This window comes from Fusarium oxysporum, chromosome 7 (assembly GCF_000149955.1).
Source record: "Fusarium oxysporum f. sp. lycopersici 4287 chromosome 7, whole genome shotgun sequence".
Classification (NCBI taxonomy): Eukaryota; Fungi; Ascomycota; class Sordariomycetes; order Hypocreales; family Nectriaceae; genus Fusarium; species Fusarium oxysporum.
Window position 1 is genome coordinate 543555 of NC_030992.1, and position 21803 is coordinate 565357.

Consider the following 21803-nt stretch of genomic DNA (forward strand, 5'->3'; position numbering starts at 1 on the left):
TGTTTATTACCTGAACTTTTCCCAACTTGAACTGAGTGTCTTCTAAGTGAACCCTTTTCATTTTCCCACAGATCACAGCACATCAAAACTAGCGAAGATGGCATCGTCCTTTTTTGCACTTTCGCAAACCCTTGGAGGAATCACCCACACTAAGATCAGTGAACTTGAAAAGCAGCGCACTATTTACGAATCACGAAAGGATAAAATCTTGGAACAGGCCAATCAAGAAGATGATCGAACTGTAAGAATCAACCTTCTCCTAGAGGGAGTTGAGAATCTCAACGCTGAGGCTTTCCAAAGCCCTGCAGTCAAGAACATCAAGCACTGGCTCAGTCAGTCAAAATATGACGTTTCTGTTCCAAGCGAGTTCATGCAGGCCCATGAAGAACTACTTCGGTCGCACCTAGAGGTACCAAGTCGGAAACTAGCACTGGGCCACCTCTACGCTCGGCTCATCACGGAATGGATGACTGCCTCTCTCAGCGACCGTCCGGCCTCGGAGGAAGAAACTTATGAGGTTTTGGATCAACAAAAGGAGAGGCTGCAGCAGCTGTGTGACAAGTTTGAGCGAGTAGTCTTTGAGCCGCTGGAAACTGATGAAGTTGAGATTGATCTCTACCTCAACGAGCTGTTCCAAGGTGAACAAAGTGAAGAGGGTGCCAAGTCACTCAAGGCTCTGAGAGAGACAATCGGTGACTCTTGCCAACTAATATTTGGCGAAAAGGCGCCGTTTGATTCCACGACACTCACGTGGTGTATCAATGGGCTACTCGCTGAGGATTTGCTCAGCGACCAGAAACAGGCCATTCTTCGAGACTTTCTTGAGAAACCGGTTGTTTTGGGAGAGATCGCCGATGTCCTCAATATGCGTTTCTCCAATATTGACAGCTGGGAATGGGATGCTGGTGAACAAGGCAGTAAGTCCTCCAGAATTGTTCTCTTCTAGCTGCGGAAGAAATAACTAAATCCATTGCACTAGTCCCTGTTCTTCCGAGGCAGCAGTTGAACGGTAAATACAGAATATGGATGGACGAGGATGTGTTGCAAGCAATTCTCATCCACTACATTGGGATCCAGTGTTGCGTTGCTCTCAAAAAGGCTCTCAACAGCTTCATTTACTCCAAGGATAGCTTCTGGAGGTGGCACACCGGACCAGATCCCAGCCTTGATGAGAAGCAGCGCCGCATGTATTACTTGTCCAGTGGAGCTACTACTAGCTCCAATCTCACGAGCGAGAGAAAAAGGCAGTACATAAATGAGTTTTTCATGTCACAACTACCGGAAGATGTTGAGACGATTGGAGCTGGTGGCTATACCGATCCAACAGAGGAGCAAGACAGCTCCAAGAAGCCCAACATTAAACAGAGCCTATTAAGAACGCTCGCCACAGAGGCCACCATACAAAAAACCTTGAAGGGTGAAGTGTCATTGATACAGACCGACCTGGAGTGGTTCGCCACGGGCTTGTCCCATACAACCATTTTTGCCACCATGCGATTCTTTGGCTATACTGAAGGTGCCATTTCGTTCTTCAAAAAGGTTCTTCAGGCGCCTCTCAACGTGCAGTCATCCCCAGACTCGCCGTTGATGGGCAGTCCAAGAGTGCGCCGTCGCGGAGTGCCGATGGCTCACGCGCCAGAGAAGCTCCTTGGCGAGCTTGTTCTCTTCGTCATGGATGTTGTGGTGAACCAACAGGATGGGATGCTACTTTACCGACTCCACGACGACCTATGGCTATGTGGCGAACCACTGCACTGCAAAAGGGCTTGGGCTGCTATGAACAACTATGCCAAAATCCTCGGCCTCACCTTCAACAGGGGTAAAACCGGCTCTGTGTACATAACAGAGGAGGGGAAAGATCGAGATCTCGACGTTGCGAGCGCTTTGCCTGAGGGTCCAGTCCGAGTTGGGCATCTATCTCTTGACCCCAAGTCGGGGATCTGGGAAATCGACCGTAAGGAGGTAGAGGGGCATATGAGGCAGCTGAAGAAGCAATTGGATGGATGCATAAGTGTGCTGGAATGGGTGCAGACATGGAACAGCTGCATGGGACGGTTTTTTAGTCATACCTTTGGCGAACCAGCAAACTGCTTTGGTCTGCATCACGTTGACAGCATCCTCGAGACTTACCAGATGATGCAGAAATTCTTATTCCCCGCGGCGTCAGATTCATCTCAAAGCAGCCACGGAGCCGTCAGTCACATCAAGCACATGATAAAAGATCGCTTTGGGGTAGATGTACCGGATGCATTCGTCCATTTACCTGAACGCCTGGGAGGACTTGGTCTACGGAATCCCTTCTTGCCTATTCTAATGATTCGGGAAAGCATTGCAAAGAAGTCTCCAACCTCAATCATTCAACAATTCTTTGATGCAGAAAAAGAGAGATATAAGCGATACAAGAAGAACTTCGACTCTCTGGCAAGTGTCGACAGCCGCATCAATGAAGCTGTCAAGGCCGCAGGAAGTGCAGGAACCGTCAGCTCTAAAACATTCAAGAACCTGCTGTCGACTGAGGAGCTCGAAAATTTCTTCAGCATCAAAGAATACGCAAAGCACAGGGAGCTGACGAGTAATGCCTTATTGAAGGCTTACATGGCGTTGAAGACTGTACCAGTCGACATTAGCCCAGATTTAGACGCTGATGTTTCGTGGACTCTTAAATCCGCCCTAGGCGCCAATCTAAATAATTCGGGCAGTAAGACGAAAGAAGTTCGGTGGGCATTACAGATGTATCGGGATGTGTTGCGCCGCGACTATGGAGGTTTGCGTCTTGTGGACAAAGAACACCTGCCGCTAGGTGTATTAACATTGCTACGGAGTAGAGCAGTAACATGGACGATGGTTCTGTAGTATAGATTTCTATTAGCCAAAGCTAAAGAATAGAGTCTCGAGACGCATGGAAGTTTCTACCCTTTGAGTATGGTGCAAATTGACTTATGCTAGTCTAGACACCACCATGTTGCTCCTTGTTGTTGGTCTGCTGAGTACCTATAGGTGGGAGAACGCGAATATAAATCAACTAATACATATCTCCAGTAAATACCTGACACCTCGTTGACTGTCTAAATCCTTCCTTTATAATTAACTGTAAGAAATACTATTCCTGTTTGATTCCAGACGATCTATGAAGCCGGGCTAGCAGCCGCTTTTGCATTTCCAATGACATCAAGGTCGCTGGCTTACATATTAGTAATTTCTCGATAATACTCGCATGGTGAAGCTTACGAATCACGGCATATGGCAGATATGCCCCAAACAGCAGAGTTTGCTTGGCCTCATGAGTGATAACCTCTGGGCCCAGATGCCACATATCGTTGCAAACTATAGCCGTGCAAAGGCCCGTCACTGCACCGTAGACGACGGCTGCAAGCTCCCCAGAACCAGAGATCCGCTGTTTGGTTAACAGTGCGTGGGTGAGATACAGTGCTAGAGGGAACTGCACAACAAGCTCAACATAGACCAGGAATTCGAAGAAGTGCCCAGGAATGTCAAGGTTATAATAAGGATCAGACATTGTTGTGATGTACCACTGACGATAGGCGACAAGAAAGTGGAATGGCGAGCCACGAGGTTGACATAGAGACTGCGGATAGAATGGAACAAAATCGACGCCTAGTCCAGTCATGAGTTACCTCCATGCGCATCGCAAGCTGATTAAACTTACCTAGCATAGCAGTCAAATGGAGAACTACTATAAATAGATATAGGTAATCGAGAAACGGCTTGTGCGGCGACATGATTAGGATGTTGTTGTGTTAACCCAGATTATGAAACTTGGAAAGACAGAAAAGATACGTGTGAAATTGTAAATATGAAAACAAGAGAAGAGCGGGGCAGTACGATCACTCAAATACCAAGCCCGTGCATTATGCCAGCCCTGAACATGCCGAGCTGAGACTTATTAGTGCTGATACTGTACCAGCAAGGCACCATGATGATTGGCCAGAAAGTGGTGATAAGCGCAGGTACATTGTTAGGAGTCGGTGGGTATAGCTTGCGCCTCAGCGCGGCTGTTCTCTTCGGAACCCATGGTAGGTCTCAACACACGCCAAGATAAGTTAGGAATCGCTGCAAGGCACGCTGAAAGTTTGGGTGGCATACCCCGCATGCCCTTCGGGGTAGCCCCTGCTTGATATCCAGGGCAAGTAAGGGTCTCGAACAGCTCTAGCGAGGTTAATTGCACTCGCAAGACTCCGTCCAGGACCTCGAGGGCTGTGAGAAGATAATTTGCAGCGCCCCACGTGTCATGGGTCCCGATGCCACGTGTTTTCAGGGTTGCTTGAAATATAAGGATGAATATTTCCTGAGCTTCTATATGCTGATCCCCGTTCCATGTTGTGAGACTCAAGCAATACGCAAACCTCCTCCTGGAGTATAGCGATATCGTGGAGCGCGGTGCTGGTCACTTGTTTGAACATCTTCCCTAACTTTATCTGCGATATTAGGTAGGCTGGGAATGTCTTAATTTCATCCCACATTATTCGAGTCAGCTGAACTTCACGCCATGATGACGGTTGAGATGACGTCAACCATCGTCAGAAGCCTTTTTACCATGACTTCAATGGAGCATTCAGTCTCAACCTAGACAAAACAACATCTCACTTGTAAACAATCTTCAAGAGTTCGTTACGCTCAATATGGTGATCCAATATCAAGGGGCTCAGATCCCCATCTCGTTCGCATCATGCAGCATCCCCATGAAGATCAAGGCCAGCCTTCCCGATAAGCTTGGCGCCATTCGAAAAGCCGGCTTCGACGGAATTGAGCTTTCAATGCCTGATATCCTTGACTATGAAAAACTTCTCAGTGGATCTCAGCCAAAAGAAGACGACTATGACACGCTTGCGAATGTCGCGAAGCAGATCAAGTCGTTGACGGATGAACTAGGCCTCAAGATTATGATGCTTCAGCCTTTTGCGAATTTTGAGGGATGGAAGAAAGGTGAACATGATGAGAAGAGAAAACAGGCTTTTGATAAGGCGAAGGGCTGGGTCAAGGTTATGGAGGCTGCCGGCATCACATTGCTTCAGGTAAATCCGCCCACATTAAATATGCTAACAGCCCACTAATCAATCACAGGTTGGTTCATCTGACTCTGAAGGCATCTCGTCCTCATTCGACGACTTAGCCTCCGATCTCGCAGAACTAGCAGACCTTCTCGCCGAAAAAGGCTTCAGCATTGCCTACGAAAACTGGTGCTGGGCAACCCACGCCCCAACCTGGAAAACAGTCTGGCAGATCATTCAAAAGGCAAACAGACCTAACATCGGTCTGTGTCTCGATACGTTCCAAACCGCGGGTCTCGAGTGGGGTGATCCAACTACCAAAGACGGTCTAATCGAAGCAAGCAGTGATGAAGAGCGCAAAACTCGCTGGCACAAGAGTCTTGAAGAGCTAGCTTCCACTGTCCCGGCAGATAAGATTTATCTCCTTCAGATCTCAGATGCGTATAAGATGGATCCTCCTATTGAGGATAAGAAAGACGAGGAGGGAAGTCGACCTAGAGCGAGGTGGAGTCATGATTATAGGCCTTTGCCGTGTGATGGAGGGTATTTGCCTGTTCATGATATGCTACATGCTGTGCTGAAGACAGGGTTTAAAGGTTGGTTGTCTGTGGAGGTGTTTGATGGGCTTGAGGGGGAGAATACGGATATGAATGAGTATACGGTCGCGGCCGTTGAGTCGCTGAAGAAACTCATCCAGGTTAGTGAATGAGTTAGTTCGCGGTTATTACGAGGGGCATTATGAGAGCAATAATAAAAGGTTCGTTTTGACTGGTCTGATTTTCTTCCTATGCCGAAGATTCTACTTTTCTGCTTGTCATGCTATCAAGATATCTTGCTTGTGACAGCAGTATACTCCCTCAAGTCCTCCAAGGCATTGCCATGTTCACTCTCAATAGCCTCAGCATGTTTCACAGAGCGAGGCGTGATTGAGCAAGGAAACGGCAAAGGGCTCGAGTTGAAGCCTTCCGAATAGGCGAAGCTATCCAATATTAGCATGCAGCGCTCTTCATGCGATCAGTCCTTCAACTTACATATCAGCATCAACGTCTCGCCCCTTCTCATCCTTCTCAGGGTTGACCTCGAAGCCCCATAGGATACGCGCGATGTTGAGTGTCACTGATGCAGCTCCGAGGTGCATGCCTGGGCAGATTCGTCGACCCCAGCCAAAGGCACTATGACCGAGAGTACCGGGGTACTCGCGCTTCTCCATGAAGCGCTCAGGCCTGAACTCGTGAGGCTCAGGGAAGTCGGCTTCGTTAAGATGCACTGAGGAGATTAGTCATTGTCAAATAATTGGTCAATGCCATACTGACAGGTCCAAAGTGGTGCGATGATGGTGCTTCCCTTGGGAATGAACATGCCCTTGTAGACATGGTCTGCGGTGCTAGCATGGGGAGTGCCTCCGAGCACGGCAACAGGTCTCCACCGAAGGGTTTCGGATGTGATGGCCCTGACGTATTCTAGCATGGGAAGATCATCGAAGGTTGGAAGGCGGTCACTGCCTACAACTCTGTCAAGTTCTTCCTGAGCTTTGGGAATGAACTGAGGTCCGAACTTGACGCATGCGAGAAGGAAGCTGGCGAGTGATCCCGCAGACTAGAAAAGTTAGCCATAATTCCGTACGTCCGAGCATGGAACTCACCGTCTCTACACCAGCTCCAAAGGGTGATCCTGCGGTATACGCAATTTCTAGGTCACTCATACCCAAGCTCTCCTGTTCTTCAAGAAGATGTTTCGCGAAGCAAGTTGGTGAAGTACCTTTAGCGACCTTCTCGCGCACCTCATCCATGAGCTCCGTATAGAGTTGGATATCTTTCTGACGTTGCTGTAGAACTTCCTTTTTCCAAGGGGCCAAGAATGTAGGGAGATACTTGAGAGCCGGATAGCGCTCGACGGCGTACTTTCCGGGAATACTACAACACCGTCAGCGTCAGATCGGATATGGAATAGATGTAAACTCACTTGACCATAGTCAGACGCTCCATAGCCTCAGCATTGCGTCTCACCACAATATCACTCCTCACATCCTCAACCCTCCGTCCATAAGTAACAGTAACAATAACTGACGCAGCATACCTCTCCAAATGCATCCTAAAGTCAGCAGGACGCTTCAAAAGTTCAAACATCAAAACCTTGGACTCAAGACTCTGAATCGGTCTATACGTCTCACTCTGTCTCTGCATAAACCCACTATGCAGCAACTTCCTCCACCGTCTCCAATAAGAAGCGTAAGGCGCCATAAGACCTCTCATCCCACCGGAGAGTAATTCACCGCCCATGATGAATCGTGGGCGGGAGGAAAATACTGCTCCGCGCTTCTCGAGAAGATCCCAGGCTGCTTGGGCGGAACCGAGGATTATGGTTGGTGTTGGGCCGAGCTGGAGATAGACAACATCGCCGTATTGCTGACTGAGTTCTTGGAACCAGAGCCATGGCTTGCGAATGCCGGTTCTGATGGTCTTGGGACCTGGTGGGAGTTGGGAGCGGTGGGAGTAGAGCTTCCATTCTTGTTGGAGCTGAAGTTGTGAGTATTGGTAAAGGGACGGTTGTCATTGGTGGATCATGCTTACCCTTGGGAATATGAGGGCGAGATATGTCAGGCCCAGAGCGACGACGGCGTAGAGGATGAGTTTTACCACCATTTTGTCAGTACTCACAGTGAGTTTCACCGAGCCCTGCCAGTATTAAAAGATTCACAGGCTGACAGCTTGGTAAAAGTAAGAGCTGTATCTGGAAGCGAGATGTATGTCACTTGTCAGTCGGCTATCATCCGGTAATAAAAGAAGCCGAAAACACGCATACATACAACCGAAACAACTTCAACTGCCACCCTCAACTGCCGACCCAAAAGACTGGATAAGCACCCCCGCGTCAACGACTCATACTAAAGGCATTAAAGGATGCTCTAATGACTCTAACTTCTCGAGGCGAGATGTCATGTTATTTCCAACCCCGCGTTCTAAACTACAACCGGTTATGCCGAGATGTTTAAACCCGGGGGTCCCCACTGAGCTAGAGATTGGTGGATCCGGGGGGGGCAAGAAAACATCTGATATTGTGACAAGATGTCAAAATAAACTGGTCTACAGGTTATGGAACTTATTGCTGGGTTTACCTGAGACTTTTTGTCATCTAGGATAGATGTCCCAAGTTTTCTTGTCTCCCCTAGATTGGTGGGACACTCCGACATCCTTGTTTTTCGGTTAATTTTACCCCGAGTTTAGATAAAGAGGTTGCATTGCACCCTTTGGGAAGAATATGCTGAGGATACTGATTGAATCATTATTGTCTTTGAGTAAATCTGAACGGCTGCAAAAATGAAGAGTGACGCTTGGCTTAGCAAGCCCTTCTTGACTTCTATATTCCTTGGAATAGGAGGCTTTCTCTATGGATTGTAAGTCCGTAGCCTTATCAGTCATCTCTATCATGCTAACACACTGGCAGTGACTCCGGAATCATCACGCCAAGCTTGGCGCTGGGCTCATTCCTCACATACTTCGGCAAACCAGATCCTCCCCTTCGAGGCGCCATTGTGTCTATGTACCAAGCAGGAGCTTGGTTGGGCAGTGCGTCAGTCGGTATCACCAGTGACAAACTCGGTCGGCGCAAAGCCATTGCTTTCGGTTGCATCTGGGGTGTCATTGGCGGTGCGATCATGGCTGGCGCCGCTCATGTTGCCATGCTCATCATCGGTCGACTCCTCGTTGGTTTTGCCGTCGGTACCATCACGGGAGTATCTCCCGTGTTTGGAGCAGAAATTGCAAAGACCCATGAACGTGCGAAAGTCACGGCTGTGAATCAGATGATGACAGCATGGGGTTTCTTCGTTGCGCTGTGGATTGGTGTTGCAGAGGGCAAATGGCATAATGCGAATCAATGGCGTCTTGGGTTTGCGATCCAGAGTATTCCTGCTCTGATCCTTGGCGTTGGGGTCTTGTTTCTCAGTGAATCACCCCGTTGGCTTTGTCTCAAGGGCCGCCATGATGAAGCGGAGAAGGCTTTTAGAGCTTATCACTACGATGGAACCAATGATGATTGGTGCCGAACTGAGTTCACCGTCATTCAAGTCAACATCTCCGAGGAGCTGCAAGCTCAAGGGCGCCTTTCTTGGGCAGATCTAGTCAAGACTCCAGCGTTCAGAAAGCGCCTCTTTGTTGGTTCGTTCGTCTGGGCTGCTGCTATGTTATCTGGTATTTCTTTCGTGCAGTACTACCAGACTGCTATCTATGCCACGCTTCAATTCAGCGAGGATCGTCAACTTCTCGTCAGTGGCCTCTATGGCTCTGTCGCCCCAGTCGCTTGTCTCATCTCTTTGTTCTTTGTCGATAAGATTGGAAGAAAGAAGATTCTTGTTATCAGCTCGTCGCTGTTGTCGCTGTGCTATTTGATCATTACCATTCTGGCAGCCTGTTTCCCTGCTGTTCCTGGCATGCCGACCAATGCTGCGGCACAGAGAGGTTTGATTGCGTGCATTTTTGCTGTGTCGGCGAATTACTCTGCTCTTCTTGGACCGATGACCTGGATTATTCCGTAAGTCTTCCACAACAGTAAGCTTAGAGCATTTACTGATCTTTCAACAGTCCTGAGGTTTTCACCACTGAGCTACGAGCAAAGGCAAATGCCATCGTGCAGGTTGTCCACTACTCTATCAGTCTGATCATCACGCAATGCTCGCCCATCGCTTTGGCTGCCGTGGGCTGGAAGTACTATGTAAGTACAGCCACGATCTCTGGCCGATAGTCAGCCCTAACATGCTTTCTAGATCCTCTTCGTTCTCACCAACGCAATGTGCGCTCTTATCTTCTTCTTTGTATATCCTGAGACGCGCGGTAAGTCAGAGCTTCGGAATTGGATTTCACCAACTAACGAATTGCAGGCAAATCACTGGAAGAGATCGATGAGATCTTTGGTGATGTCAAGATTGTCCATGAAGAGGATGTCCGGTTCTCAGAGAAGACTGGCGTCGAAGCAATTGAGACACGGGATCAGCGCATTATGCAGGGATCTTAGAGGGGCCCCGAAGGGAGCGAAAAAGCTTCTGATATCTAATAATGGTGCCAAAAATACCTGGTCTAAAGACATACTAACCCGAATATTATTATTACTTAGGATAGGTTATACATAGCTTACCTGAAAATATTCATCACTTGAGATAGAGGTCGCAAACCTGAGGTCGAATACTGTTGGGGTACATATTTACCCATCACAAAGTAAGAGGGGGTTTATGTGGCCCACTGAATAACAGTGGGATCTATATCGATATGCAGTATATTATGTCTTCTTATAATACTCAGGTATCCCTTTCCAATGACTAAGTATATACAAAAAGGTCCCAAGCATCAAGCTCAGATAGTGTGTGTATGGGGCAGCTTAAAGGCACTGAGAGTACCACTCACTGTGCTTGGTGCACTTCAGGCCAGAGGCGCACTTGGTAGGGCCGGTATAGCCAGCACCACCACCGCACTGAGCATAGGCAGCAGCAGTAGCGCTTGAGGCGGTGTCCTTGGCAGGCTTGGCCGCAGTTTGGGTAGCAGCCTGCTTGACAGTGGTGGTGGTAGGCTTAGCAACAGCAGTCTTGGTGCTAGCAGCCTTGGACGAGACGGGAGTAACAGCCTTCTCAGATGAAGTACCCTTTGAGGCAGAGCTAGAAGCAGTAGATTGCCATCCACGCTTGCGAGAAAGCTCGTACCACCAGTTTCGCAACATCCAGCCATCAAAGTCAGTGACCTTGGTGGATGAACCAGCAAGCATGATGAAGTTGGTCTGGCCGGTGGGAGTCCAGTCGTAGAAATCGTCAAGGGCGAAAGTATGGCCGATCTCGTGCTCGAGAATGTGAATGTCCTTTTGACCAAGGAGATCCATGAAGTACTCCCGGCCAATGCGCTGTCCCCAATCACCACCGGCTCCGCCCTGCATACCGTCGGTCAGCCAGAGGGAGTTATCATAGTGTCGCTCAGCTCCTCCGGAGCAGCTGCTGTAGTCACCGTCCTGGTGGAAGAAACGGCCGCACTTCTCGGAGCATTGGGGAATGCCCTCGGCGTCGGTGTCGGTGTAGATATCAAGACCTTCAGTAGAGCCCTGGAGAAGGCTCTTGTTCTTCACAGCCCATCCAACGACATTGATCTTGACTTCCTCGTAGGGAAAGTTATCATAGCCGGAAACCCACTTCATCCAAGCACTATACGAGTCCTGAAGAGCAGCAGCAACCTTGGTGCGCTGCTCAGCAGTCACAGAAGCGCTTGACTCCCAGCGAACGCAGACGTTAAGCTGGCCCTTTCCAGCGATGACTTGGTCCCAGCCATAGTTCTTAAAGCCGAGCGCGTCGCTGTAGGTTTTGACTTCGTGGTCCCAGACTTCTTTGAGGGGGGTGGCGAGGTTGGAGGGCGGGTTCCAGCCGGACTGGCGCTTGGTGGGACGGTTTCGGGGGATAGAGGTCCATGAGCGCGACTTGAGAGGTGTGAGAGCTTTCCAGACGGAGGCGTCGAGATCGGAGGTGGCGGAGTTGGGGTGGGCTACGGTCGACGTAGCGAGGGCCATGAGGCCAGCGGCTGAAGAGAAACGCATGGTGGTGGTTGAAAGAAAGAATGTGAGTTAGTTGAACGAGTGTTGGGTTGGAAAGAAACGAATGAACAGAAAACGAATGTCTACCAGAGATGCTTGCTGAGGTTCTACTTACACGTCCTCAGCTCATGTTATATATGGAATCGAATAATGTCCTATTACGAGGTGGTGAAAGAGCCTGATTGGCGGAATAATAAGACGGAAACAATAGATTCTCCATCGTGAGAAGTTGATCCATAATTCTCGTTTTGCTCAAGGACAGGGCTTTTGTGTCTGTGCTCTTCCGGTTTCTCAATCTCCTAATGTGGTCCATCTCCCCGGTATGGCATGTCATCGTGCCAAATGGGGCAGTTTTTGGCATCTTGTTGACACCCGTGTAATTATCCCTTGTCATGGACCAGTTCTTTGGCATTGTCGTCGGCGAACCTTATATTAAGCTTCGAGGAGATACTTTAATAGTCTTTGAGTTTACCTATTTTATGCTTAAAAAATACTGTCAGTCGAATTTCGTTTCACCCAAGCCGATGCGAATTTGCTCAATGGAAATTCTTACTCGCACTTTCATCAGTCCCGGAGCTGCTTCAAGAGTTCACATGGAAGCTCGTATTTTTGCAATTCATCTCCGCCAAAACATCCTTCGTTTCAGGCCATGATCAGATAGTAAAATCGTACGGAATTTGCCGTTAGCGTCAGTCTACTCTACTCTTTGGTGGTGCTGCTGATGGTCTGTTTCATGTTCCAGCGCTTGGTTCATCCTTAATCTGGGACAAGCAAGGTTCATCCGAACCCGCGCATAGAAATGGATCCGATAAGTGGATATAAGATCGCATCTGAGTCTTCGGACTATTTAATCCTTTGAGTGATGGATTTTATCGGAAACAATTGTCACGATGCCTTGATCTATAAATTTTGACTTATACGCGTATCCCTTATAGCACATGAGCTGAACCCGAGGTTGCTTCAGCCAAATGGAGGTGGTCCCAGTGGCCTCTTGAAAGCCTACCTCTTATCGAAACTCGGTGTTCAAGTCTCTCGTCATTGAACGCTACCTAGAAAGACTTAGAGCGCCCAAAGCTTATGCGCTCTATCCCAGGTTACTCGAGATATGTCGCCAGTTTGGCCTAGACGTGGATCATATTAGAAGCCTAGGTACACCAAGAGATAATACATATTAGGTCAATTTCCTTATAACCCTCTCTGGTGAAGTCTTAGGATAGCTTATATATAAACGTATAGATAAGGGTGTTCTCGATTATATACCTGAGATAATCCACAATATCGCCCAGCCGGATTTTAAGGATTATCTCGGTGAAAGGTTATCGAATAAGTATTGCGTGGATATTCAGAAAGGAGTGCCGTTTATTTCTTTGGCGCAGTCCAAAGTTACAGTCACGACTGTGGTTGAAGAACGCGCGACTGGGTAACTAAACTATTCAAGATCAGATCAAAGTATTTTATAGCCTGTGACGGCGCCAAGAGTAAAGTCTGCCAGCACGTGGGTATCGAGAGCGACGGCGAAGACTCGTTTGGGTTTGATACCACTCGTTTCTATCATGACAAACATTACTGACATATTCTACTTATACGAGACTATGATGATGATTCATTTCAGCGCAAACCTTCGGGAGGTCGTAGGTGATCGCGTAGGCATGCTCCACTGGTTTTTCGATCCCCGGTATCTGGCTTACTATCGCCTATAATCTCTCCGGAAATGCCGTCATTATCACCCATTTCGACTTTGATAAGTACCCAGTTGATACGCGGAATAAAGATCTCTGCCAACAGGTGCTCAAGGGAGCCATCGGTAAAGATATGTCCCCTAAGGTCTTGAGCTACTGCCCCTGGATCCTGAGTCGAAAAGTTGCAAAAGCATACCAGGAGAGAAACGTATTTCTTACAGGAGATGCAGCGCATTTGTTTCCACCCACGGGAGGTCTAGGTCTTAACTCGAGTTTTGCATATGCTTATAACCTTGCTTTCAAAGTTGCCCATGCCCTTCACCATCCTTCCACTCTTACCCTTCTCGACTCTTATACCGAAGAGCGCAGACATGTTGCCGAAGTGAGCTCATGACAGAGTGTCAAAAACGGACGGCAGATCTGACTGAGAGGCAGAGCGTTGACAGATAGCTTACGACTAGGCCGCCGTTGATTGATAGTTTTGAGCTTAGGATATCTCAACGAGATACGACGTGAATAGGGTTGTATTAGCTACCTGTGCTAACTGTAGGGGCCTACCCCCCCTGCACTATTTGGCCGTAACACGAGATACATTAAGCCAAAACAGCAAAAGATTATAATTAACTCAGAGTTTATATGTTATTAAGCACCAACTTAAATTCTAGCAGAGAACAAGCTCTTAATTAGTAAATTGAATTATGTACATCTATGCATAGGCGATGTCATTGGCGAGAGCATTAGCCCTGTCCTTGTAAAGATTATAATAAATAAGTTAAGTATAAGGCTCAAAATACCTAGCTTATAGATACTTGTAAGTACTTATATAAAAAGGTTAAATATTTATAAATGTTTAATTTAAGGAAATACTTATATAGAAGCAAGACTGTAAAGAGAATTAGGCTAGCCGACCTTTCTGAAAACCTGCCCGGCTTGTTGTGTATCATGATCCCTCGGGGTAAGGTAGGTGAATCTCTCCTCGTGGAAGCTTCCTAGGTAAAAGTTTATATTGGGAGTGACCTAAAGACTAACAGCCTTAGAATCCTTATAACTATTACCCTATCGTTGCCTGGTCTCGGATGCACACTTAAGCAGTAGTACCAGCCTTGGCTTGAGTGTTGCTGTTGGCATTCTTGTTGGCGTTGGTACCAGTTTTCGCTGCTCCGTTGGTAGCACCAGCGTTGGCGTTGTTACCAGCCTTCTTGCCCTTCTTTCCACCCTTCTTGCCTTTCTTGCCTTTCTTTCCCTTCTTTCCCTTCTTTCCCTTCTTACCCTTCTTACCCTTCTTACCCTTCTTACCCTTCTTTGCTCGGGCTACAAGCTCGCTAGCTTCCTCTTCGATGTCTTCCTCGACATCCCTGGTGGTAAGCTCATTGGTGTCTTCTTCGGAATCTTCCTCGATGTCTCGCGCTTCAAGTTCCTCAGCGACTTCATCTCGCTTGCCATTCTTGTTGCAGTTATTGGTAGCCTTGGCAGCAGCCTTGCCGTTGGCTCCTTGGTGATGGCGGGCGACGAGTCCCTCGACGGCTTCCTCGTCCTCATCGTCTCGCTTGGCCTTGCATCCCTCGACCGCCTTGGCCTTGGCGCCCTTGGCCTTGGCACCCCCATGATGGGGCTATCCTTGTTAGTTGATGAATGGGTAGAGAAAAGTGGAGGAACTTACATCTCGCGCCTCAAGGGCATCGAAGACGGGGAGTGCTCTGACTGGAAGAGCAGCAGCAGCCACCAAGGCCTTGCAAGCTATCAGCTAGACACTAACAAGATTGCAAAGAGTCACTTACCGCAACTCGTCCAACGCGAACGCGTGGGACACGGTTGTCCTGGGCAAGGGCCTGAGCGGCAAGAGTGGCGACGATAACATTAGAGAAATACATCTTGAAGGATGAAAGATATGAAAGAGGTTAAATGAGTTCTGAACAGCAGGTAAAGAGAGAAGTAATGCAGATTGAGTAGGACCAGCCTAGTACTAATTAGAGAAACTTGAAGATATTGCGTCAAGCAAAGCTCAAGTAGATAAAGAATAGAAGTAAGTTGAGTTGGTTGATGAGAACAATTTGTGATAGACATGCCAAGCTTTATATAGCTCTCATCTCGACTATGTTCATCTACGCTAATACCCTATTTGCCCAGATCCCATGCTCTTGGAGCAGCTTCCCGTGCTCGTCTCGTAATTCAATAGTAGTCAAACGTAAGCGACAAGACCAGACCCAAAATGTTTTGAAGTTTCTGCAAGCAATGCCGTACTCCCTTATATTCGAGATCCGAATTAACCGATCTATACGAGTGATAGTATCCCCAGACTATAGGTCTCTTATTAGAAGACAAGTGTGGTGCTGGGACGGCTAGAACGGCCAATTATGAAACTCGGGTCCCGGCCGGAAGCCGACAAGCTGGGCCTGTCTGTTAAAAGCGCCAAAGGTTTAATCATAAGTTGTTAGTGGAAATTGAAGCTTGGATAATTTTCGCCGGTTTCAAATGATTGGGCGACCCCTGACGGCTATTACGCTTTGGATGAACCATTCTTTGTTTCGTCTTGGCGTTTCAAGACTGTTATTAAAAGCCGGGTAACCGTCCAATTACGAGGAAACCAATTAGAACGCCAAGAATTTTAAGGCTGGGATACAGCCAAAGCCAGGCCGTCCTACAGACGGCTCTAGTCTCCTTTCAAATTCTAAGACAGCGGAAATTCGAGGAATTCTCATTTGAATCTTCTTAGCTTTCAGTAATTCTTAGCGTTAGATAGGATAATGTGGCGGCTTGAATAAAACAAAAACGAATTAAACTGTAAGGACCCCTTTGCCACTATCTCCAAAGTTCTATACAGAATACCTCTTACACAGGAGTGATTGTCAATTTAGTAGCTTCCTGTATGCTATACTGCCCACTATGCTTGCGACCTGCTACCTGTCACTTAATAGAGAAGGTTTCTAGTGCCCTATGCGTATCCTCCATCGCCTCACCATCCATTTTGCCATGAACATATGCTTCTCCAATGAGAATCATGTGCCTCTTGTCAGTTGTCTCTCTCAAGACACCTGGAACAGAACAACCCAGGAGGATGCATATAAAATCTCCTTCCTTGGTATCTGGTGGATAAAGTCCCAAGACAGTCATGGATTCCTGGGTTGTTGAAGTGCCCTCACTGACACTTTCAGTCTTCTCATACACACCACTCGTATCTCTATCGGGTATCCGGTCTTCGCTCCCGTGATCGTCACTTGATTCCTCCTTCACCGACTCTTTGTCTTTTGACTCTTCGCCGCTCGATTCTTCGCTGGCTTCCTTGTTATCCTCGACCTGTTCGTTGCCCTCTTTGTCATTTACATCACTATTGTCGGTCTCTTCATTGTTACCCTCAGCAGTGGACTTGCTATCATCAACATTCTCAATTGTCTGGCCATTAACCTCCCCACAACTGTTCTCATCGTTATTCTTAACATAGCCGCTTTCCTTTCGTTCACTCTTCTCGCTAATGACCTCGATAGCAGCTTCATGTCTTGCACTTGCATGATCATCACCCTTGTCGTCATTCAAGGCTCCAGCCTGCTCTTTGTCGTTCCCGTGCTCAACAGTGATTATACTCTCACTCTCCTGCCTCGTAATATTGTTAGAGGAAGTTCCTTCGTCCTGAGCTTCCTCTTGCTCTTCTCCATGGTCATTGGGTGCCTCTTCTTGTTCCGGGCCTCCTTTTGTGGACTCTTTTCCAGGAATTGCTGCTTCGTCTCTGTCTCGGGAGAGGAGAGGACGATCAGCTAAAGACAAGTTCGTTTTCTTTTGATCAGCTTCTCTGGTCGGCTTGAATCCGTGAGCTCTGAAGAATCGCCTGTTTTATGTAATATTTGAGACCTGCTTAAGGTACTTGAAAAGCATATCTGAGTGACCTTATAGAATTTTACTAATATTAAGGTTACTACTATTAAATATATTGGCAATTTTAAGATAATAAAGATATACCCTCTGGTACTATAATCAGGCCACCTGACCATCTGTATATTAATTAGTAATAAGAGTTCCTTTGGCAAGGTCTTGCTGTGGAATTGGTTGAAGAAATGGGCTGGGACGATTGGGCTATCAGTATGGGAATGATTCCAAGTGAATCCAAATCAGATGGAAGAGCTACAGAAATTCCCGTGATAGTGTAAGCGTAGTTATTAAGAATCCAATTCATTGATTGATGACAGCTTATTATTTGTCTAATGTTATGAGAAGATCATACATACAGCTTGGAATGACGCGAGTCGACATTCCGGGGACAGAATTTACAGGTATCACCCTATAACTATTATACCCTCCCCGATCCCTTGATCTTTAAATTTCACTTCTACGCGTATCCTTATGGCACGTGAGCTAGACCCGAGGTTTCTTTGGCCAAACCCGAATCGGGTTTGGACCCGAAAACATCTTTGCAAAGCAGACCCGAAGCCCCGCCTGAATCATCCCAGACTCATATCAATTGAAACGCGAAATCGGAAACAGAGACAATGAGAACGACAATTGCGTGTGAGAGGTAACTAACCACATCTGCGGACTCGTTTGTACAGTTCTAATGCGGTCGTAGATGCAGGTAATACCCCTCTTCTAAGACCTAAGACTGCGTCTGACCACCATCAATAGAAGATCCAAAGTCAAATGCAGACACAATGGTCAACCCCCTTGTGCAGGCTGCATAAAGAGTGGTTGTACCGAGACTTGTGTTCTGAGTGGTCCAGTATTGGGGCAAAGCTTAGGGTCTAAGAGGCCTGCTAAAAGACAGCGGCTGAGTGTTGATCAGTCGCAAACAGATATCTTCGGAGATGTTTGGCAAGATATCAATCAAGCCTTTGAACAGACGTCACGAGCGCAAGTGATATCTGCTATTAACTTGTTCAGGGCTCAGTTTCCTGAGTTTGGATTTCTTCATCCGGATGATCTTGAGTATTGCGAAGATGAACTCAGTATAGTTCAGAAACTGCGACTTCTTGTCGTTGTTGCAGTGTCACACCGATATGCAGACTCTTACACCGCAGATATCAACAACAAGAATATTCTGTTTATAGCCAACGAGGTGCAGAAAAAGCTAACGAGTGGTCCGAGCCTAGCTCTTGTCCAGACCTTTCTCATACTTTCGCTCTGCAACTGGGGAGACGGAGATGGCTTCAATGCATGGATGCATTGCGGCATCGCTACAAGAATGGCTCAAGGACTACTCAGCACTGGCTTCGCAAGTTGCGGCAAGAGAGAAACACTCTCGGAACTCGAGAAGAGAACATTGTGGACTTGCTTCAAGATGGATAGACTGCTAAGTTGCGGAAAGAGACGACAGGCTATGTTCCCTGATGGAGACACGCACTTCTCCCTACCGGTGAATGACACCCAGTTCCTCTTTGGGCAGAGTCCACAAACAGCACCGGTAGATGACAGTCTGAGAAGCTATGGGCCAGATGATCATCTTGTTCTTCTCATTCAAGGTTTACGTATCTGGTCAAGAGTTCATACGTGGATTGCTGAGGGCGGTAGAAGACAGCCTGGTATGACTGAGCCAGAGCAGTGCCCGTTCAATGAGACTTCGGACTGGAGTAAGATGAGGCAGGCTTTGATCAAGTGGCGAGAGTCTCAGGATGCGTTGATGAAGTATCCTGCTACGAAGGTATCGGTGCATGCTCAGCGAGGACAAGCCGAGAGGTTTGGATACATCAACTTGGTCTACTATGTCAGGTAAGCACCAACCGCCTTAATGTGAATCATGATACTGATCAGTCGTAGTTTACTCTTTCTCTGCCGAGAATTTATCCCTTTCAGTCCGGTAGATGAAGTCAAACCTCGCGGCCCCATCGAACCACCACTCCTCAAAGTCCGAGGCCCCGATTCTTTCTGGCTCCAAAACGTCTTCGATCTCTACGACGCAGCATCCCAAATATCCTCTCTCCTCTCCGATCTCGAACACGTTGGCTGTCCCCTCCGCACACCCTTCTCCGGCCTATGCGCCTTCTCCTCCACACTGTGGAGTATATACGGCGCAGCGTTTCCAAACTTTATGGGCTTCACGCCAAGTCAAACCTCTGATGCTAATGCTCAAGCTGAAAGAACCATGGCTGTTCTTGTGAGGATAGGCAAGGTTTGGAGATTGGCGGAGGAGTGGATTGATGTTCTTAACACGGCGAAGAGTATCATGACGAGGTTTAGTGAGGGGCGGAGGATTAAGAGGTCAAGGTATGATTATCCTGAGTTGGAGGATTCGATTCATCTTGCGCCGTTGCAGGGGATGCCGAGGCAGACGTTTGATAAGCCTGCGGGTTTGGTCTCGGCGGATGATGGGTCGAAGTTGCATCAGTTGGTGGCGGGTGATGCTGAGCAGGGTGTGGATACAGATGGGCTTGGATTTCTAGAGGAGACAAGTGGAAATGAGTTTGTGGGTGAGGGCTGGTGGAGGTTGTTGTCGTTTTGTGATGATCCGCATCTCTTGTCGACGAGTATGGATAATATGGGTGATGAGAATGTAGCTTAAATCCATTTTCGCTTGTTCCTCAAATTCGAATGTTCTTCCAATAACCTTTTTGCGTATCTTGGTGAGAGGATAGTTTCAATGTTGAAAGTTGTTATACCATTCATTCGCATCTCCTCGAGACCCGAAAAGAGTATCCAGACCCGAATTGCGTGTTCTAAGCCGAGTGGCTTCGGCTCCACCTCAAACTTGATAAGAACCGACAGAACATCATTCTCTTCTTTATAAAGCCATTCAATCATCTGTCCAAATATTTCTTCCCATTTCTTTATCTAAGTGCTCATCTACTAAAAGGACAACTTTCTTACAAGATACAATGGGCGACCTTCAACTCTCCTCGGCCTCAGAGCCCCATCTCCTGCACCGTTCTCTTCTTACCCGTCCAGAGACCGTAACATCTGCGTCAGGCATCTGGATCACCCTCTCATCCGGCCGCAAGATCCTCGATGGCTGCGCAGGCGCTGCAGTCGCCATCATCGGGCATGGAAACACTGAAGTCCGCGATGCAATGGTCGAGCAGATGTCAAGCGTGTCATACGTGCACACCATGGCCTACACAACAGACAGTGCAGAGAACCTCGCAAACTATATCCTAGAGGGAGAACCTTTTGACTTGACGAGAGCGTACTTTGTAGGCTCGGGTAGTGAAGCTATGGATTCAGCGATGAAACTTGCTCGGCAGTATCATGTTGAGAATGGACAGCCACAGCGAACAAAGTTTGTTTCGAGAAGACAGGCTTATCATGGAAACACTATCGGAGCTATGAGCGTCGGTAGTTTCGTGGCGAGAAGGGCGCCATATGAGGGCGCTATCCTTCTCGACAATGTGAGCTACGTTAGTCCAGCGTATGAATACCGAGTTCGAAAAGACGACGAAACAGAACAAGACTATGCCCAAAGATTAGTCGACGAGCTCGAGGCAGAGTTTCAAGCCGTCGGTCCAGACACCATCATGGCTTTCGTTGCAGAAACAGTTGGTGGCGCAACAGCAGGATGTATCAGTCCTCCAGCTGGATACTTCGAAGGTGTTGGAAAGATCTGTCGAAAGTATGGTATTCTTCTTATCCTTGACGAAGTAATGTGTGGAATCGGACGATGCGGTACATTCTTCGCCTTTGAGCAAGACGGCGACGTTCGTCCTGATATCGTGACCACAGGCAAAGGACTTGGAGGCGGATATGCTCCTATCGCCGCGACGTTGGTGCATAGAAATATCATCGAGACGTTGAAGAAGGGAACAGCGAGTTTCAACCATGGACATACGTATCAAGCTCACCCTGTAAGTTGTGCAGCTGCACTAGCGATTCAGAAGATTATCCGTCGAGATAACCTGATAGCTCGCGCTGCTACCCTCGGAGCTCGATTACATAAATGTCTTGTCGAAGTCTTTCAAGGTCTGGAGTTTGTGGGAAACATTAGAGGGAGGGGGTTGTTTTGGGGTATTGAGTTTGTGAAGGATAAGAAGACCAAGAGGCCGTTTGATAGCAAGATTCGGTTTGGTGTCAAGGTTCAGGAGAGGGCTTTTCAGTTGGGTTTGGCTGTTTATCCTGGTTCTGGGACTGCGGATGGAAAGCAGGGTGATCATGTTATTGTTTCGCCGCCGTTGACGATTACGGAGGATGAGATGGATGAGTTGCTTGTGTTGTTGAAGAGGGCTTATGATGATGTCGCTGCTGAATTTAGCTAAACAACACTAAATCCTAGAGTCATTTTAAGAGGAAGTTCCCGTAAAGGTCAGACCAGACTCGATCGGAAACAAGATGTGTTCCACAGTCGACGGATTAGTCACTGAATGTAAGTAACTGTATCATGCTCGATAGTCCTGACACCCCCGTTTCTTGGCGTAAGCAATCACTTGAGAGACAACAAGGAGTTTTAAAAACTTGTTTTGAAAGCTATAGTCGCTAGACCTTGCTTTCCAGAGGAGTGGCAAAGGTTCCATGATGCATAGAAGTTCAGGGCAGAGCAATAGCAGCAGTACTCAAGATGTGGAATCTGCAGTGATGTTATTACAAGCATTACATTCTATTTAAAGTAGAAATTCTTGCTTATTGGCTCGTTTATCAATGCTTACTA

At 47.6% G+C, this 21803-nt stretch overlaps 11 protein-coding genes across 14 annotated transcripts; 5 read left to right on the forward strand and 6 right to left on the reverse strand.

The window, feature by feature from the left end:
• The first annotated feature begins 1653 nt into the window (after nt 1-1653).
• Nucleotides 1654-2801, forward strand: FOXG_04880 (uncharacterized protein). Its single transcript, XM_018382916.1, has one exon. The coding sequence runs from the start codon at nt 2372-2374 to the stop codon at nt 2567-2569; it is 198 nt and encodes a 65-aa protein (XP_018239733.1). The 5' UTR covers nt 1654-2371; the 3' UTR covers nt 2570-2801.
• Nucleotides 2802-2845: 44 nt separating this feature from the next.
• FOXG_18923 (uncharacterized protein) lies at nt 2846-3804 on the reverse strand. Its single transcript, XM_018399068.1, has 3 exons — nt 3668-3804; nt 3229-3615; nt 2846-3177 (listed from the first exon to the last, which is right to left on the reverse strand). Exons 1-3 carry the CDS (start codon nt 3738-3740, stop codon nt 3101-3103), a joined length of 537 nt encoding a protein of 178 aa, XP_018239734.1. The 5' UTR covers nt 3741-3804; the 3' UTR covers nt 2846-3100.
• Nucleotides 3805-4591: 787 nt separating this feature from the next.
• On the forward strand, nt 4592-5812 carry FOXG_04881 (uncharacterized protein). The gene is made up of 2 exons (XM_018382917.1): nt 4592-5033; nt 5083-5812. The coding sequence occupies exons 1-2, from the start codon at nt 4641-4643 to the stop codon at nt 5716-5718; spliced, it is 1029 nt and encodes a 342-aa protein (XP_018239735.1). The 5' UTR covers nt 4592-4640; the 3' UTR covers nt 5719-5812.
• FOXG_04882 (uncharacterized protein) lies at nt 5753-7954 on the reverse strand. Of its 3 annotated transcripts, none has more exons than XM_018382920.1 (7): nt 7816-7937; nt 7580-7739; nt 6972-7525; nt 6652-6922; nt 6323-6605; nt 6041-6275; nt 5754-5988 (listed from the first exon to the last, which is right to left on the reverse strand). In XM_018382920.1, the coding sequence occupies exons 2-7, from the start codon at nt 7649-7651 to the stop codon at nt 5832-5834; spliced, it is 1572 nt and encodes a 523-aa protein (XP_018239738.1). In that variant the 5' UTR covers nt 7652-7739; nt 7816-7937; the 3' UTR covers nt 5754-5831. The 3 variants fall into 3 exon arrangements, with proteins under 3 accessions (XP_018239736.1, XP_018239738.1, XP_018239737.1); XM_018382919.1 differs by having other exon boundaries at nt 7812-7937; XM_018382918.1 differs by having other exon boundaries at nt 5753-5988; nt 7580-7954.
• Nucleotides 7955-8193: 239 nt separating this feature from the next.
• On the forward strand, nt 8194-10331 carry FOXG_04883 (uncharacterized protein). The gene is made up of 5 exons (XM_018382921.1): nt 8194-8403; nt 8454-9539; nt 9590-9719; nt 9772-9838; nt 9886-10331. The coding sequence occupies exons 1-5, from the start codon at nt 8327-8329 to the stop codon at nt 10017-10019; spliced, it is 1494 nt and encodes a 497-aa protein (XP_018239739.1). The 5' UTR covers nt 8194-8326; the 3' UTR covers nt 10020-10331.
• Nucleotides 10227-12314, reverse strand: FOXG_04884 (uncharacterized protein). Its single transcript, XM_018382922.1, has 2 exons — nt 12124-12314; nt 10227-12052 (listed from the first exon to the last, which is right to left on the reverse strand). Exon 2 carries the CDS (start codon nt 11571-11573, stop codon nt 10380-10382), a length of 1194 nt encoding a protein of 397 aa, XP_018239740.1. The 5' UTR covers nt 11574-12052; nt 12124-12314; the 3' UTR covers nt 10227-10379.
• An 832-nt stretch (nt 12315-13146) lies between these two features.
• Nucleotides 13147-13484, reverse strand: FOXG_18924 (uncharacterized protein; the record flags this gene model as incomplete). The annotated part of the gene is made up of 2 exons (XM_018399069.1): nt 13147-13160; nt 13259-13484. 2 exons carry the CDS (start codon nt 13482-13484, stop codon nt 13147-13149), a joined length of 240 nt encoding a protein of 79 aa, XP_018239741.1.
• An 849-nt stretch (nt 13485-14333) lies between these two features.
• Nucleotides 14334-15120, reverse strand: FOXG_04885 (uncharacterized protein; the record flags this gene model as incomplete). The annotated part of the gene is made up of 3 exons (XM_018382923.1): nt 14334-14861; nt 14910-14978; nt 15028-15120. 3 exons carry the CDS (start codon nt 15118-15120, stop codon nt 14334-14336), a joined length of 690 nt encoding a protein of 229 aa, XP_018239742.1.
• A 1033-nt stretch (nt 15121-16153) lies between these two features.
• FOXG_04886 (uncharacterized protein) lies at nt 16154-17116 on the reverse strand (the record flags this gene model as incomplete). The annotated part of the gene is made up of 2 exons (XM_018382924.1): nt 16154-17069; nt 17106-17116. The coding sequence occupies 2 exons, from the start codon at nt 17114-17116 to the stop codon at nt 16154-16156; spliced, it is 927 nt and encodes a 308-aa protein (XP_018239743.1).
• A 539-nt stretch (nt 17117-17655) lies between these two features.
• FOXG_04887 (uncharacterized protein) lies at nt 17656-19776 on the forward strand. Of its 2 annotated transcripts, XM_018382925.1 has the most exons (4): nt 17664-17753; nt 17805-17810; nt 17861-18940; nt 18989-19776. In XM_018382925.1, the coding sequence occupies exons 1-4, from the start codon at nt 17728-17730 to the stop codon at nt 19728-19730; spliced, it is 1854 nt and encodes a 617-aa protein (XP_018239744.1). In that variant the 5' UTR covers nt 17664-17727; the 3' UTR covers nt 19731-19776. The 2 variants fall into 2 exon arrangements, with proteins under 2 accessions (XP_018239745.1, XP_018239744.1); XM_018382926.1 differs by lacking the exon at nt 17805-17810 and having other exon boundaries at nt 17656-17753.
• Nucleotides 19777-19938: 162 nt separating this feature from the next.
• FOXG_04888 (uncharacterized protein) lies at nt 19939-21454 on the forward strand. Its single transcript, XM_018382927.1, has one exon. The coding sequence runs from the start codon at nt 20044-20046 to the stop codon at nt 21412-21414; it is 1371 nt and encodes a 456-aa protein (XP_018239746.1). The 5' UTR covers nt 19939-20043; the 3' UTR covers nt 21415-21454.
• The last annotated feature ends 349 nt before the right edge of the window (nt 21455-21803 follow it).

Coding starts and splice junctions, on each gene's coding strand:
- FOXG_04880 (XM_018382916.1), top strand. CDS start 2,372: ATGCAGAAAAAGAGAGATATAAGCGATACAAGAAGAACTTCGACTCTC.
- FOXG_18923 (XM_018399068.1), bottom strand. CDS start 3,740: ATGTCGCCGCACAAGCCGTTTCTCGATTACCTATATCTATTTATAGTA. Junction 3,616..3,667: donor CCATTTGACTGCTATGCTAG/GTAAGTTTAATC, acceptor TGACTGGACTAG/GCGTCGATTTTGTTCCATTC. Junction 3,178..3,228: donor TCTGCCATATGCCGTGATTC/GTAAGCTTCACC, acceptor TATGTAAGCCAG/CGACCTTGATGTCATTGGAA.
- FOXG_04881 (XM_018382917.1), top strand. CDS start 4,641: ATGGTGATCCAATATCAAGGGGCTCAGATCCCCATCTCGTTCGCATCA. Junction 5,034..5,082: donor CCGGCATCACATTGCTTCAG/GTAAATCCGCCC, acceptor AATCAATCACAG/GTTGGTTCATCTGACTCTGA.
- FOXG_04882 (XM_018382918.1), bottom strand. CDS start 7,651: ATGGTGGTAAAACTCATCCTCTACGCCGTCGTCGCTCTGGGCCTGACA. Junction 7,526..7,579: donor TCGCCCTCATATTCCCAAGG/GTAAGCATGATC, acceptor TCACAACTTCAG/CTCCAACAAGAATGGAAGCT. Junction 6,276..6,322: donor CATCGCACCACTTTGGACCT/GTCAGTATGGCA, acceptor TAATCTCCTCAG/TGCATCTTAACGAAGCCGAC.
- FOXG_04883 (XM_018382921.1), top strand. CDS start 8,327: ATGAAGAGTGACGCTTGGCTTAGCAAGCCCTTCTTGACTTCTATATTC. Junction 8,404..8,453: donor GGAGGCTTTCTCTATGGATT/GTAAGTCCGTAG, acceptor ACACACTGGCAG/TGACTCCGGAATCATCACGC. Junction 9,839..9,885: donor TGTATATCCTGAGACGCGCG/GTAAGTCAGAGC, acceptor AACGAATTGCAG/GCAAATCACTGGAAGAGATC.
- FOXG_04884 (XM_018382922.1), bottom strand. CDS start 11,573: ATGCGTTTCTCTTCAGCCGCTGGCCTCATGGCCCTCGCTACGTCGACC.
- FOXG_04887 (XM_018382925.1), top strand. CDS start 17,728: ATGAGAACGACAATTGCGTGTGAGAG. Junction 18,941..18,988: donor AACTTGGTCTACTATGTCAG/GTAAGCACCAAC, acceptor GATCAGTCGTAG/TTTACTCTTTCTCTGCCGAG.
- FOXG_04888 (XM_018382927.1), top strand. CDS start 20,044: ATGGGCGACCTTCAACTCTCCTCGGCCTCAGAGCCCCATCTCCTGCAC.